This window comes from Coccinella septempunctata, chromosome 7 (assembly GCF_907165205.1).
Source record: "Coccinella septempunctata chromosome 7, icCocSept1.1, whole genome shotgun sequence".
Classification (NCBI taxonomy): domain Eukaryota; kingdom Metazoa; phylum Arthropoda; class Insecta; order Coleoptera; family Coccinellidae; genus Coccinella; species Coccinella septempunctata.
In genome coordinates this window covers 7,612,852-7,630,293 of record NC_058195.1, presented here as the reverse complement: position 1 = coordinate 7,630,293, position 17,442 = coordinate 7,612,852, and the positions used below count along the sequence as shown (strand labels likewise).

The 17,442-nt window shown below is 38.8% G+C and overlaps 1 protein-coding gene across 10 annotated transcripts in view; it reads right to left on the bottom strand.

The window, feature by feature from the left end:
- The window catches only part of LOC123317479 (rap1 GTPase-activating protein 1), a 345,747-nt gene that overhangs the window by 14,026 nt on the left and 314,279 nt on the right, over positions 1–17,442 (bottom strand). For all 10 annotated transcript variants that reach the window (XM_044904039.1, XM_044904043.1, XM_044904042.1 and 7 more), the window contains one exon: positions 2,670–3,023. In XM_044904039.1, coding sequence (XP_044759974.1) covers positions 2,670–3,023 — 354 coding nt within the window. The remainder of the gene's footprint in view (positions 1–2,669; positions 3,024–17,442) is intronic.

Sequence of the window (17,442 nt, the reverse complement as noted above, 5' to 3'; positions counted from 1 at the left end):
CATTTGATGAACCGGAAGATGTTTACGAGGGATTCCTTAGTTTTGAAATCATTTCGTGAAGGAACCATTTTTTTTTCCATAATAATAAAGGGTTTGAGTGATCAGTTGCCAAAAACTTGACCGAGTGAATGATTGAGCAGACATTTTATGGGAGCGAAATGGAAAACAAAAAATTTTTTGGAGGTGTTGCCCTGAAATCAGCATAATAGGAAATGATCGAAAACTGATAGTTTTGAATCCTGAAAACCCACCATTAAAATAGATAATGCAAAGCGTGGACATGAATCTAGTAGAAGCAACACATATGCGGACTAATAAATCGAGATACTTCATCGACCATCGTATATCTCCACAAATCGGAATGTACAACCTCAATACTGTCACCTAAATTCGGACGTAAAGGGACGTAGTAACGACAGAGAATGATGGCTTGTCGAATAATGACAACACATCCGTAATTTTCAAGTTTTCATCGTAAACAACTGTTAGAGGAACAGGCATGCTTTATAAATTTTTTCTTCGATCTTTATCAGTAAATTCGATTATATTGATCTTGATATAACATTATTAATCTTATTTGAAAACAAGTATACAGGGTCTATTTGAAGGTGATGCTTTTTTTTTAACAGAAGGTAGAACTGGTCAAAGTAAAGCGTTTCATCAAAAATCACTTATACAAAACTTTCAAAATGAAAAAGTTTTAAAAAAATTGAAAATGATTACTGAAATAAATCCAAATACGACATTGGACCGTTTGTTGGCTGAATTATCGCAAAGCAGTGAGAAAAAACCTATCTCCTGAGGTTTCGTTTAGGATATTGGCCCATTCGATGTTTACGTGCTAATGAAAATAGAAACTTAGGATTGTCGAATTGTTCCCATTATTTTTAAGTAACTGATACGATTTTATGAAATGGCTCATTTCGATACCAACTGACAGAAGAGACTAAAATTCGTCTAAATTATTCACAAATTTTTTCACAATGGGCATCACAATCTTTTTGTTCAAACATTCCAACAATCGTCGTAAAAATGGAATGAATTAAATGGGGAATATGAAAGCACTTTTTCAACATAACTAACATAAGCAATTTCAAGAAACTGCCTCGATTTTCTACATCTTTTTTTCACCCTAAATTGTACAATACAACAATTATGATTCTCTCAACAGTGACCTGATGCATCTAATGAGATGAACTTGGTAGTGAACCATTCATTGTTCAACCACATGTTTATGTTTTGTTTCGTTTTTGCGATGCCGGAGTCACCTTCCACAGTCCCGTACTTGAAATTCAATGAAATTCTGTCGAACTTCTAGAGGTTTTATCTCAGCCATCTTGGATATTTTATATAGACAATTTGTGGTTAAACGACTTATTTTGACGGGTTCTACCTTCTGTCAAAAAAAGCCTCACCTCAAAAAACACCCTGTATTTGTTACATGAAAAAGGTCTACGTTTTGATCGTTCTCATATAATATAGCACTAGTATGTCTTGAATAATTTGCGCAAAATATTTCATTTACACTTATTTACGGAATGAACCATTCAGATTTTTAATTCCAGCTAAGTAGATTCATCATTTTCGCAAATGTATTCCGCATTTGTCTGGGTGTGGAAATTCTCGGTCTATTTACGAATACCCAGCTGATTCTCTCATTCCACGCAGTTTCCCGAATAAATAAGGGCGGTTCTTTTATTACCCGTTAGCGATATCGAGCAGACCCAACATCAAAGGACACCGGAAAGAGAGCGACTCATTTCTTGGCGATAAATCCTTGATGAAATCAACAAACCTTGAGCTACGATCGCCAGCAGACAAGTTTAATTGGGATCGACTTGAATTGCCTCGCGCGTTGTTTGTTCGGGATTGTTCGAATCCGGCCTCAGATTTTCTGATTGCCCCTTTTTCCCCATCGACCGATGAACGAATGTAAACAAGGGGCAAGCAAGCAAGAAGGTGAGGCGAGCGATTGATTGAAATTGATCAGAAAGAACGGACTGTTTGTATGAGAATGGAGCGGAGATACAGGGTCTTTATGAATGATGTAACATAGCTTGCTTTGGGCGTCGAAATATTCTCATTTTGCCGCTTTCAATTACTTTTACGGTTTTGGAAAGGGAAACTTCAGACCTTCCTATCAAAGATTACAGAGTAGAAAGATGGGAAACGAGGCGACTAAAGCGTTTTGGGCGCCATCTGTGTTTCAAGCGTGTTTTGACTCTAGGACTCTAGGTTAAAATATTAATTTGAGTGCCATTTGCAGAAACATATGAAATTTTGTAAGATTTCAGACGTCCATTTTGATCAAAGAGGTTTTGAATGTTTTGATTTCCGTACCGCTTTTTGTTTATCTAGCTCGTTCTAGTCAAGCGTGTTTTCACTGACCAAAATGTAGTTGGCTTTTAGTACTAGAGATATGAGGGCGTTTCCTATCTTTCTACTCTATAATCTTTGATTCCTATTATTAACTAGAGTGTCTGTCAATTCCATGATATTTGTTAGTATTGGGAGACAAAGAATAATGTGCCAAAGTGCACTGCAATATTGAAATCATTTATAGAGAGACCCAGTATTTATGAATTATGATGCCGGATTCACAAGAAAATAAATAATTTCTTCATAGGTTGTACAGCTTCGCACTAAATTACAGAGACTCTCAAACTCACCCTTCCAACGAAGAACCTCCTGTAGCACTTGGCCGTGTCGTCAGTCTCAATTTTAGCCCTCCACGCGGAGTTCGGTAATACAGGGTTGCCCCGGTGGTCGTAGTGCAGATTGTGCTCGGTGTCGTCCACCCAGTACCCCTTCTCCGGCACCACAACCATGGGGTACGGTCTGGACTTGGACAGGGTCTCCTGGAGGAGCCTCCGGCTCTGGGTCGCCTGTTGGGGAGACGAGGGGGGCGTCTGCGACGTCGTAGAGGGGTTCGGGGACATTGGTTTGAGGTTGTTGTTGAGGGAGAGTCTGGATGGTTCATCTTTCAGGTCAGAAGTGCTGAGCTGACGCTGCGTCTGAGGCGGCTGGAAAAAAAACAGGGAATCATTAACCAAATGCTGTGAATTCTAGGTAGGTTTCACATCTGTGTGAAAATTAGTCCACCAATTGAATTTTCAGCCAGCAGATGAACTTGCAGAAGACCATTATAACTTTCGAAATCACAGATATCAAATCGCGCCCATAACTCTCCTACCGTTGAGGAAAACCCCCTGAGAGAACTGCTGGATGCATGTCCCCAAGGTCCTAACATAAATTTCCGTTATAGCCGTAATCACTTGCCGTCGTCGTGTACTATACAACGGGAGTACACAGAGACAAACATACTATATAAATGCAAATTTCCAGTTTTCCGAACTTCGTTATTGCCACTTAACAACCCCTTCCGCAACCTCTGCACACCACTTAGCGATATTTATTGGGAGGAACGGGGGAGGATAGAGCGCGAATGGAAATATATTCATTTTGTGGCGTCGAAAAAAAAACAGCGGGTTCGTTATTTTCCGCTTTATTTATGGGCGTAAACATCGGGCGTAAAATGGAATAGGTATCGCGGTGGGATGGTGCGGAATTGAGGGGTGGAAATTGGTTACTGATGAGACTCGAAAAAATCAATTTGCGGAGAACGATCAGGAATTTTCTTGAATTATGAGTATTCCATTCATTCGGTGAAGCATCAATTGCATCCATTGATGTCAATAAATATTTGAAGCTATTCACCATATTTGAAATGGAAAAATAAATCTATTAGGATTTTCTTGAACGTGATTTGATCTTTTAACGCCCACAAAACAGGACGCAATTCGATTCAAATCGGGATTCAAATATATATTTTTCAATCTCATTCGAAAATATGAAACTTATCTCCTATAAAATATAATTTTTACGCCCATCGTCACACGACATCGATTTAATGGAATCAAAATTATTTTGGAATAATGTAAATACATCCCCATCCGCATTTTATACTGATAGAAGACATCGATTTCAAAAACAATTTTCTGAATAACTCTAGCAAGAACATCGGAAGGGGGTGAAATTCTTTTCAGGGTTCTCAGCACTGGGCGTAAACTCAGTTTCTCATTTTTAAACCACGTCAAAAACTCAAATACCAATTCATCAATCTCATTCCAAGAAATTGAACAATTCCTCCATCTATCATCACTTTACGCCCACCACCTCTCTTTTACGCCCACTTAATGAGCCGTTCAATACACTCTACGATTCTTTGAGGGGCTCTTCTACCATATTCCAACATAGCGAACACCATTATTATCCACCTAAATTAACTTCCAATTATTTGGTCAAAATCGATAATGTCCGAACGAACAAACAAGTCCATATTTGTTATCGTTCGATTAGCATACGTACACGAATACAGTTCCTCGATTGGAGGGGCGAAAGCTATGGAAATTATTCTGTCAGTGGAAAATTTCTCCCCTGCTATTACGCAATACGTATAGGTATGCTAATTCTCATAGCTCGAGCTCGACAATCAACAGTTATGTCGGAGATAAGGCCGCTGGATTTATTTACGTCCATCTGATTGGGGTTCGTCCATGACCTACTCCCGCGAAACTAGGTTGAAAATTCCCAGGCAGGGATTGGGGATGCATTATTCAGAACACGGTGGAAAATTTAAATGGATAACGTCTAAAGTAGTTACGGAAAAGAAATGTTATTATTATGTCTGGAAGTTTGATATATTGTACATTTCAAAGGAACTCAAGAGTCATAAAATGGATAACGCCTTCAAGATAAATAAAAGGTGCATAATGGACGAAATTAATTCAGGTATAACAACAGATTTTACGATTTTGATCAAACTAACCAACCACCATCACTCAAAGTATCAACAGAAATACCATTCTATCGAGGAAGAGTAGATGCTGACCATGGTTGCAGTCTCATTTCACCTCTCAGAGCAACGCCAACCTCGACGAAATTGTAACAAATTGATGGATCATTCATTCGATGCCAGTAGTCGCCGAAGCGAACGAACATACCCTAGCGCCATCTAGCAGGAAGCGTGGTCCAACTCAATTGACTTTAATAACTCTCAGATATCTCAAATTCTCACTTTGCAATCATAAAGCTTAACAAATACTTTTGGAACTGTGTACCTACGCAGTGAAGTTATCTTTTTTCTACATGAAAAAATATTGACCTCAAAACTGAGCCCAAGGGAAACTTCCAGTCAAGAGAATCGACTGTTTCTTACACGACAGATGGTGAAAGACGTGAATATCAGACAAAGGGGACATGATTTATCAAACGAAAGTATGAGTTTGAAAGATGAATGGTATGTGTCAGAGTCGGTTACCCACTAACAGGCAGTTCTTTGAGATTTGACGGAAGAGAGTATGATATACAGCTTCTGAAACATTATGGAGAATGATTTATTTCGACAAAACATCATTTACGTTGAAGATATGACATGAGTATCGAAACGTCGTTTTGCTACATCAAAAAGTTACAAAGTTCCAGAAGACTCTGCATATTTTTCTAAATGCCGACATATTTCATCGAACGCTTGATATCTGGTTGAACCTGTCACATAAAAATTTCATATTTCATGATTTCTATTGCACCCGGAATGATTAAACATTTCGAATGCGCGGCTAAAACCATTGGTTTGTTTTCCTACCCCACGAAAATAGAACTGTTCACACGTGCATTCACGTTATCATTATTTATCGTTTTAATTTGAAACAGAAAAACGCACCTCGCCTCGTAAACCTTTCAACGTTGTAAATTTCCAACAGTATTTTAATAAATGAATGGAGTATCAAGGCCGACATGAGCCTGAGAACATATTCAACTGTCCGTATTCAGGTTGGAGGAAAAACAAACAGAAGTTGCTTCCTTGTACCAACAAGAACTTCATCCTGTATAAACACCAGAAGAAAAAACTAATTATTTCCACGACTTAGTATATAATAAAGTCCAAAACTTTCCGAATGAACTCCGCCAGTACTCACTTCATGAATCTCCATCATCCGTCCCTTTACGAATGAAAAAAACTGTATTGAAATTCTAATCAGTTTGGTGAAGTCGAATTTTTCGCTCTGCTTAACTAACCAACTCTGAATTTTTATCGGTTTTTTCATGGATTCCTCACATTCTGAATATTTTTCGTCTCGATTTAATTCCATCCACTGCAATTTGTTACAGCGTGATGCTCCCGAAATATTCTATCGAAACAATGAGTCAATTATTTATTAAACCGATGGAAAGTGAATAAGCCTCTATTTCCATTAATATTCAACGTTAAAACAACAAACGAAATCGAATTATGATGAATAAGCGTTAGAGAAAAAGCCTCATTGCCCTCACCGGTATGTTCCATCACCTTTATGTAAACCAGCGCCAATATAATATGATTTCTATCGTGAAACAACCTATACGAATTTTTACAGGGAACTGACGATATATTATTTTGTACCGCAAATAGGTATTTGTGGATTAGCTATTGGGTTCGGTTTGCGGTTTCGCAGATTAGAAACATTTCTCGAAATGATGACATAACAGTTTTTTCGAACTCGATTACTTTCAACCGAAATATTACATTATATGAATACGTGCAGCATTCTACGTTTATTATAAGGCTTTTCGATTCGAAACTTACTTTCACTGCATTTCATTTGGTTATGTATTTTTTGTACGACAATTATATGCCAATAAAACACGTTTTCAAATATTTTCCTCACTTGAATTGGCTTATGACAGGTACGTCGAATTGATCCAATCTGTCAAAAATTTGACAGTCCGCTCATGTGACATTGACGTTTGAGGTTATTTTCGTTACTCCTGTCAATTTTGATCGAAATTTTATTCTGAATCGATTATGAACAGAAGTATTGCCTCAAAAAGGATGGCGCTTCTAAACCAAACTCTATGATAATTGAATAGGCGAAGATAACTTTGGGGTTTTCCCTTGGAATTCAATTCGGAAGACCCTTGAACCCCACAATATTGCTCTAATGACCTTAATCGTCCTCTCCTAAGGCGTTTGATAGCAATTAAGGGATCAGTTTCCACTCTGAGGGCGTTTCGCCGACCGAAATTACCTCCGTCTTATATTTAACACCTCCACATATCATCTTTACGGCCTCACCGGAACGGCTGTGAAATTAACGGCAACGGTGACGTAGAACGGTGTCGTCAGAGGTCGCCAGCGTCTATCTGTAATAGTATCTAAGTGATATCATTAGCTTCGATAAAAAAATACCGTTTATTTTGTAAATAGGATGAGCAAGCTGGTGTACAACCCCACATATCTGAGTAGGCATAATGACAAAATGTTTGCTTTCGCGTATACAGGGTGTATTTAAAGGTCAGGCTTTTTCTAACAGAGAGTATAAGTTTTAATTTAATTGTCCGCATTCGACTCACGGAATACTGATAGGGTTGCTGCTATACAGATTATATATAAAAGACTTGAAATATTTTAGATGGAAGGCTCCCATCATCGTCATCATTATCAGCAGCACCATTGCTGTATTCTATTACCGGGAATAAATCTACAAAAAGACTAACAAACCAGACTATTGGTGCGATCAAACTTATAATTTCTTAGGGCTAATTGCGACTGTGTGCCCTCCTGTAACTGAAGAGACCCAACCGTGACCTACAGATCCTTTCATACTCCGGGATAGTTACCAACCAAATCTAGCCGCCGCTGAATTCTTCTCGAGTCTTCATTATAATTGTGGACCAAAGACCTCCACTGTGATCTGTCTAACGCTAGGGATTTTAGGGATTGATGCAGTATATCCTTTATGCTGGCCTCCTGGTTTTCGAGCTTCCTCTGTGAATTCGCCATACAGGGCCATTTTGGGGAGTCTTGTGCCTTGCATCCTTAGAATGTGGCCGCTCCATCTGAGTCGGGCTCTCGTTACTTGAGTATCAATTGTTATACAACTCGCGCGCTTCAAGACTTCTTCATTTGAAACTTTGTGGAACCATCTGATGTGCATTATTCGTCTAAGATGGGGTTGTTGCGTTTGTTAAAGCTGTTAATATGTCGTCTGTAGGGCGTCCAGCTTTCGCTTCCGTAAAGAAGCGTTGGGAGGACCACTGTTTTGTAAACAGCTGTCTTGGTCTTCAGATTGAGGTCGTGATTTTGAAACACCCTGTCCTTTAGCTTCTGGAATACCCCTGATGCCGAATTGGTACGGTTGTGTATTTCCGTGTCCACGTTAGCCCTAGTATTTATGGAGCTTCTCAAGTATTTGAACTGCTTGACATGTTCTAGAGTTTCAGCCTCCAGGCTGATATCTGTTTGAAGGTTTTCTGGCGGACTTACCAGGGTTTTGGTTTTCTCGATATTGAGTCCAAGGCCTGAAGCTTCGTATATATGTTTATAGGCGTCCAACATTATCTGTGTCGTCAGCATCGCAATCCAACACCTTTTACAGGCATACTCATGTCAGCAATTATCGAGATAGCTATGGCGAAAATATTGAACAGTAAAGGCGCTAACACGCAACCTTGTTCTATTCCAGAGTTGATGAGAAATGGTCGGTTGTAGAGCCATCATGCTGTATTCTAGCGGTGTTATTGGTATGGAGGCTTTTACACTCTCCCAAAAAATTTTCATCATCATCAATATTCGCTCTATCTTTTGGGAGGCTGATGCACAATATCCAATCCCAGCATGTATTGCTGTTACCCAACGAACCCCAGCAACCGGTTGTTATGCGACGGCAGCGTCAAACACTCCAAATCTTCCGTTCCATTTAAGCCATCATCGTGAATGAACCAGATTATGCCATCGATGATTCTCGATCTGAGAGCTCTGTTACGCCTGACGTATCAGTAGTAGATCGAGGACGAATACATTCTGGTGGATGTAGAAGAAGCACTCGACGATATGGTAATTAGGGTCGGGAGAGGGTGTGGGTAAGGGCAGAGTAACGAGAGGTGGTTGATTCGATATGGAACGAAGTAGGTCAGTGTCGGGTTGAAAGGTTAATTGAACACGTTTTGGGTGCGAGACCCGAGACCGGAAGTTTGCGCGAGGAGATCTGAGAAGGCGAGGTTCTACAATCAGAAAGGGTTGTGGATTTGGGACATCAAGTGGTCTATTCCAAGCCTGTGTATCTCACTGACTCCGTTCCTTCTTAAGCCAGTTTGCAACAGCCGAAAATTCTCTAGAGTATTTACTCGTGAATTCTCTGCAGTTATATAGAGTCATTCGGGGTAACTGAGCGCAGTGGGTAAGTGTGCGCAGTGCGTATATCTCGACTATGCAATGTATGAAAGAGGGGTTCATTTGGGTGAAGCAAGGGCGCAGAATCGCCATATTAGTTTTCATAGGAGTGCGCCGTGCCACGTTTCTTTAACTTTTTATTTGCAATCAATCAAATTCACTAGTTTTCTTGTTGATTTTTAGCATCTCTGCAAATTCTGCCAGGTCCAAGTTCCGAGTCCCTCAGTGTTAAAACAATTTTTTATTCTATCGTGCTCATATTAATCTAAATATATAATAAAAAATTTGGGTTCTCTTAGCTGCTTAACTCTATAAGAACGTCAATTCAAATTTTGGCTTACTGGGGAAAGTGTGCGCGGGTAAGTGTGCGCATAGATTCATTATATGGGCATTAGTTCAGTGAGGAATAAATTATGACATTGTTGATTTCTTGTTCAAGACACGATCAATATTGTCCTATTTGTTCAGAAAAATATGAAGAGCCACCAACAGGGGAATGTATCAAGTGTTGTGTTCACCAAGAATTGTGGCACGAACAATAATGCACTGCTTGTAAAAAGGCGCTTCTGTATTGACAATAAACATCATTTCTCTAATATTGTAACATTTTGATGACATTATTTTGTAATTTGTTTTGATTGTGTGGTTCACAAAGCACTGCGTTCACTTACACCGTGAGGGTGCGCACACTTACCCGCAATACGGGGCATGTGAACGCACTCCAACTTTCTCTATTAAATTTTTTTTTGCGGAAAGAAAACGTTTTTGTTTGTTTGCTTTTTGATGTTTTCTGATAGATTAGAAAATTCTCTATCTTATGAATATGTTTTTATTTTCCTAGCTTCAACATTTGAAACAGGGTATGGCTTGAAAGGCAAAAGTGCGCACAGTTGCCCCGAATGACTACATATGTACAAAGAAACACTCTTACCCTTATCGACCTACAACGCATACGAAGGGCTTAAAAAGTCCGCAAAATCCACAGCTTCCTATTATATACTAATCCAAACCCAAACAAATTGAACGAGCGTCTTCAATTTTTTTTTCGAATCAATCCAAACGTTTCGTGGCAGATTGATGAGTCGCAGGCGGCGTTCGTAACTCGATTCCAGGTTTTTCTCCGAAGAAATCGAGATGCGACATCGCCAAAGTCCGGGCCCACCCAGACACGCACCAGTCTTGCTCGGCAAGGTCTCCCCGGCCGACCTTTGTCCGTATAGAGAGAATGGACACTTCAAAGTCGGCTGTAATTCTATCCGACCTATACGCGGCCGCCCCTTTCTGTCGCAGCGGAGGAAAAAGAAAAAGGTTGAGATTAGAGAAAATCCGAGCAAGGTGAATTACCTCCGTCCTTTATCGAAGCTCGAAGTAGGTTAGACGACGGCGACTAGGTATTGTGTGTTCGCGTAGCTACGAAAGTAAAATGTGAACGTCTGATAAGGTACAGAAAGCGCGGTTGAATGGAATCGACGCGAAAGTTTTTGTATGTGGATGAAATAAAAAAAATTGCGATACTCGCTTGAATAAACGAACGAATATTCCGAATTTTCCACTCAAACCAGGGAGAAAAGGACTGAAAATAATGATGCCTTTTCGTGCCATTTTCAGAATCAGCTAGCTGAAGAACAGCAGCTCTTGTTCACCAGGCAGATGCACAATAAAGCAAAAAATATTCAATTCAAACTCATTATATTGCCAAAGTAGGAACAGATTCTTCGTTGAGACCAAGAAGATACCATGTAAAATTAAAACACATAGATATAACCGATGTTTATTGAGGGGAAAAACATTTCATGAACTCAGTAGATATATACTTCATTCAACTTTATTTTAGCAGTCGGTTGGCCATGGAAATTTGACACATTTCACTCTGTATAGTACGAAAATGTGGGGTTATGAAGCTTGTCAAAACATTTTTGGGTTTTAAATCAACGCTATGTTGTCCGTTCTACGTAAAAGTTTCTGTTATTACGTATTTTATCACAATGTCGAATCTCTTCGGAAAATATCTGACGAACATAATTGAAGTTTATACAAACTGATTGAAGGCATATCAAATCCAGTTATTTTGCATGGAAAATACAAGAGATCAGTATAATACCATAATATGCACTAGCTTGAGTTAATGTTCGTTATCTTCTTTGGCTTACATCATTTGTAGATTTCAAAAATATTAACCCGAAGATGAAATGCATATGATGCAGTGGTTGGCAATTGGTATCTCCCGAAGGAATTAACAGATAATTACAAGAAATTTAAATTTTTCAATAAAAATCATCTTGCATCAATATAAGTAAAAGGAGTTGAAGGAAGTTTCAAGTTAAGATGCAACTTCACCGTTGAACAAAAATTTCACATGAATAAACAGTAACAGGGCAACTTACGCGTATTTGTGGCTATTCATCTTAATACATTGATGTAATTATAATAATTAGGTATTTATTAGTACCTTAAGACATTTACATTGTATAGGACAAGTCAAATGAAAAACAGAAAAATCCATTTTAGGGAACTCATTCTCCGATGACATTTATTGAAAATCCTGTAGTTAACTTTTCGCATTAATTTACTCAAACATAAAATTCCCAAATGCCACCATTTTTTTGGGTCACCCAATAGAAGGAAATTCTTTGTCATACTCTTCATTCACAATCTTTCTTATTGTGGAAATATTCAGCTGAAATATAAGTCGTTTAGATTCAGATGAAATATTATATAAATTCTCTTACCTTGAATATGTTCGCTACCGTCTGACGTATTGTGGATTTTAGAATATCAGGGTATAACTATTTGAAGGAGCGGACCTGAATTCTAAATAGCACTTCCTGAAACACTGTCCCTTTTTTTCAATCACTTTCGGAATTTTCGTAATAAAAATTGATATTAGTTGTGGCAACGGCGTTATAACATTAACGACATTTCATGAGTGCCAACCTAACTTCGTTCTAGTTACAAAAACTTGAGAAAATTATTTCATGGCCAACCGACTGCTAAAATAAATTTGAATGAAGTATACGTCAATTTGTTGAAGCTTTTCAGAAACGAAAATAAGTTTTCAAACAATGTCCATAAGAAACAAATGAATTATACTGTCGCTATTTCTACATCGGATGAAATCTACATTTTCCAAATTAGAAACTGGCTACTAAGATAATCGTTAACGTTATCGACAAGTAGCATCAAGAGAACACAATTGGATCTAATTAGAACCAAGGGAAATCTACGTGAATAGTTTACGTGCACATAGGAAGGTCACAATGATGTTTTTTTTTCTCTAATTCACGTTCATTACGCGTGATTGCTGAATTTTTTTCCCAAGATTATCCTTGCAATTTTCACTTGAGAAATTCATATTTCAATGACGTTCTGAAATTGACTATTCATGGAGTCGCATAAATGAATTGAACACGAGTCGAAATGTTTATGGTGGAAAAAAATACAGTCGTTTGATATCACCATAACACGTCAGATGGTCAAATGAAACACGTTATTTCTCAGCCAAGATTTAAATCATGTGATGAATTTGTCGAATATCATTTTTTGAAAATGAAGAAAAGTTGCAGAGAAAATATATAAATTGCAAAAATATATGGATCCCCCTCTAATACAGAGGGGAAAGGAACTCGAAGCAACAAAATACCATCTCCGACCAATTTTGACGAATGAGAACATAAAATTGTCTGGAGAGCCTTTCTCTTCAATAAAATAGTTAATGATTGAGACTTCACAGGAATAGGATAATGAATAACAAAAGCCTTTTTTTGTGATTCATTATCTTATTCCTGTGAAGTCTCAATCATGAATACACAAGGATGTGAAATCTTCGATGACAGAAATAGTTAATACTGGCATAGTTCAATCTAAATAGTTATTCAGGCACCATTAATTTTCTTACCACAATATTCAACATAAAATATTGGCCGTAAAACTGAGGCCAAGAACTAAGTTACTGTTGGTCTAATAGCACTTTACTCTGTATAGATTCTTCAGATTTTTTCCACTATCAAAGGTGAAGAATATTTCCAATATAGGTAGTATTCCACTATAATTTGAATGCGAGGCTTTTCTTAACAGAACTTCAAAATGACAAAGTTGAAGAAAAATTGGAAATGATTACTGAATTAGATCCTTACACGACCCAAGATCATTTGTTATGTGAATTGGCACGTTCGATTTTTACGTGAAAAACTCATTTTGATGACTTGTGTCAGTAGAAAAGTCTTCATCTTCGAAAACACCCTGTACATTGAAAAATTGAGCAGTCCGGATTAATTTTTTCGTCTGGAAGCAAAACACTCCCCTCTCCCTTCGTACGTAGACAAATAACGTCCTAATGCCAGAAAATGGACCAGGGATTCATGCGTAAAAAGTCCCATAAAGCAGATGACGCTCCTGATGAAGGGTAGGAGAGCAGACCGGAAGCGCGCCTCGTAGGTGTCCGGAAAAAAGGCAGGCTATCATTCTTCTTGTCGTGAGAGCTTCTCGCTCCAGACACCCACCGGGAATAATTGAAAACCCTGGGCAAAGGTCCAGGAATGGGGTCGAGGGTGTCTTCTTTCAATTCGCAACACGTAGACGTGTCAGATTATTGCCACGATGTCTAGGGAGTCTTCCGAGATCTCGTCGCCAATGATAGGAGGAAACAAAGACTATTGATACAGACCTGACAAATGAATATTTTTTTTTTCTCGAAAACCGTTACTTTTAGCAAGAAACTACAAGAAAACTTATTTACTCAAAATGAATCAAGCTGTAGGAAATTAATTATCCAATGGAATAATGTGGACACCAGCAATTTTTTTCTATTGCCTTCTCAGTCCCTCACTGCTCAATTTTATTCCTGTCAGTTTTCTGGTTTGAAAAAAAATTTAAATACTTTTCAAGTGCCTTCTTTAGGTCTTGCAAATTATATGAAAGACACACTATTCTTCGAAACTTTTCAATGACACCCTATATAATAGCAGCCCAACCTTTTCCTGCTACAAACAGAAAAAAATTCCCAAGCTGTCACTTCATTCGGACCAGGTAGAAGATGCCAGAGGAAACCATAACCCAGCATTGTTTCCGAGACCCCATTCCCAAGAAATATAATTTAACAAATAATATCGCATTTACGGAAAGAATGACTGCTCTAACCGATACGACCTTATCGATGTTTACGATCGGATCTGTGTCAATGGACCGTAATTTTTTCAACTTTCCATCAGTCACGAACTCCGTTCCGTTCGAATAGACACTCTCGATGGTACTTACAGTTCTGTAAACAGAACGCTTTTTGGCACCTAACTCTCGGAAACGTGTCTCTCATCAATCGTTGGATACCAATTCACTCCCACGCGGCGTTTCGGATCTTTCGACGCCTCAATAGCGTGGAGAATAATAATAAATTTCGAACTAGACGCTAAAGAGTTGAGTGCTCCGGGATATCGGGGAATTTCTGGAATATATTCGGATGTGGAAATCGTTCTGAAATTTAGGGATGTGGTAGTTTGTTACGAGCCACTGAAATTGGAGTTTATCCTGAAATGAATGAGAATCCATGCGGACTGCTGATTCGTTGGGTATATTCTTTTTTTTAAGGGGGTTGCGTTACACTTCAACCTCAAGATCTATTTTGCACCTTATCAGGGTTGTTTTCACAGCTATGCCGACTACAGCTCGAAGTTGCAGAGTTCTAATGAACTTTAGTAGCTGGTATTGGACAGCGTCCTAGCGATGGTGAGGATCTGGTGCCAAGCCTCGAATATTCATGGTTTTCGATACATCTGTATACCATTCAATAGTATTTCTTTTGAGGATTTGGGGGGTGAGTTCCCTTTCCCAATCTTCCCTTCTACTTAGCATCGTAATAAATGTTTTCTTGGTGCCACTGGGAAGATTAGCCCATGATACGAGGATATATTAAAAAATGCTTAGCCTACTATAGAACCAAACAAAATTTCAATGTCAAAATATTTTTATATTACTCGACATATTCTTCTCATAATTGGATACATTTATTACAGCGAACTTACAACGTATCTAGACCTTTCGAAAAAAATGTTTCTTCTTGCTCTGCAAACCAGAGCTCCACAGCTTTTATAACCACCTCGTTGGAAGAAAGTTTACGATCTTTTAAACTTTTTTTCAGTTGAGGAAAGAGATGGTAGTCGGATGGAGCCAAATCTGGTGAATAAGGGGGGTGTTCTAGTAATTCAAACCACAAATCACGAATTTTTTGCATGGCAACATGAGATTTGTGTGCAAGGGCGTTGTCCTGCAAAAACAAACCACCTTTGGATAGCTTTCCGCGTCTTTTCACTTTAATTTTTTCCCCTAGAGTGGTCGGTTATGTCGAATAATAGTAATCCCTGGTTATTCTTCTACCCTTATGCGAAAATTAAATCATGATTACTCCATGGCAATCCCAAAAAACTGAAGCAGAAACTTTTTCAGTAGATTTTTGGGCACGAAACTTCTTAGGTCTTGGAGAACCAGAGTGTCGCCATTCCATCGATTGTTGCTTTGTTTCTGGATCGTAGAAATGTAACCAAGTCTCGTCCATAGTAACAATTCGGTTTAAAAAGTTTACATCGGTTTAAAATCGAGCACAGATCGAACGCGATACTTCTACCTCTGCACGCTTTTGGTCAACATTCCAACTTTTGGGGTACATTTTAGATTTTTTTTTTATGCACCCAAGATAAGTCTAAAACTGTTGATGGTTCAGGATGCCCTGAAATTTACCTTCATCAACCGGCGACTCCACAAACCCTCCCAACAATCGGAGACTGGAGTAATCGAAACTTCACTTATCGGACCCATAAAACTTCGAAGATGATAGCCGAGCTGTGCACATAAACTAAATCGTTTTCCTCGGTACAGGACTGTTGTCATCGGCTCTACAGTTTTACGGCCCCAGGAGCCTCGATCCTCCACTTACCCGGATCACTTTAGTCGCTCATCTCGGAGCGATAACGGTCAAATCGACTCCCCCCGGTCGTCCTCTCCTTTGTTTTAAAGTTCGCGGCGCCCCAAATCCTAGTCGGCCTTTTGTGTCAGTCGGAAATCCTGAGGGTGGTCTGAACTTGGCTGTATATAGGGTTATCCGAGATACACGTCGAACAGAGATCGCCAGGAACCTCATCTGAGGCTTGTTCCGATTTTTCCCGTTGTTCGCTGATATTGGGAAAGATGGTTATGTTTTATGTATAAGGCGCAGGATCGTGAAACGATCTTGGATTATCTGTATTCCGTACGGGAGTAAAATAATAGAGAATGTTTCCAGAAAATTTCGAATTTTGACAGTTGACATGACTTTTCATGTTGTAATGTACTTACGTACATCCAATAATTTATGGGACTATAGTTAGGCATGACAAGGCAAGTCAGAACAGTACGAGAAATACCCCCAAACCCCAAGCCCTTGAGGCCATCTTAAAAATACCCGGTGTAAGAATGATAGTCGATCAGGAAAGCAGCCTCTCTAAGTACATACGAGGATGTATTGATATCTAGTTAGCCTAGACCCGTTTCATGCATAACAAAAAATATTGCGTTACCATAGCAACGAACAATAACTCATTAGAAGTGTCAGTGTGAAGTCTGAGGTCAAAAAAGTAAACCAGAGTTACGCAATAAGTTAAAAGAAAGAAGATGTCCACCGAAATTGTGAAAATCGAAAAATTGGAGTATCGAGCCATCATCAAGTACCTGTATTCAAAAGGATTAAGAGATATGGAGATTTACGAAGATATGCGTAATACCCTTGGTGATCAATGTCCTTCGTATACGACCGTGAAAAATTGGACTGCAAGCTTCAAAAAAGGAATTTTCCATTGAAGATGATGACCGATCGGGAAGGCCAGTTTCTGTGTCAGTCCCCGAAAATATCGATGCAGTTCATGACATGATTTTATCAGACCGTCGAATTGGGCTGAAACGGATATCTAAAGCACTGAATATTTCATACTAACGCATTCCTCATATAGTTCACGTCAATTTGGACATGAGAAAAATTGCTGCAAAATGGATCCCCAAATGTTTGAAGGTTGACCAAAAGCGTGCAAGGGTAGAAGCATCGCGTTCGAACTGTGCTCGATTTGAGAACGATGTAGACTTCTTAAACCAAATTGTTTGTATGGATGAGGTTTGGGTACATTTTTACGATCCAGAAACAAAGCAACAATCGATGGAATGGCGAAACTCTGGTTCTCCAAGACCTAAGAAGTTTCACGTTCAAAAATCTGCTG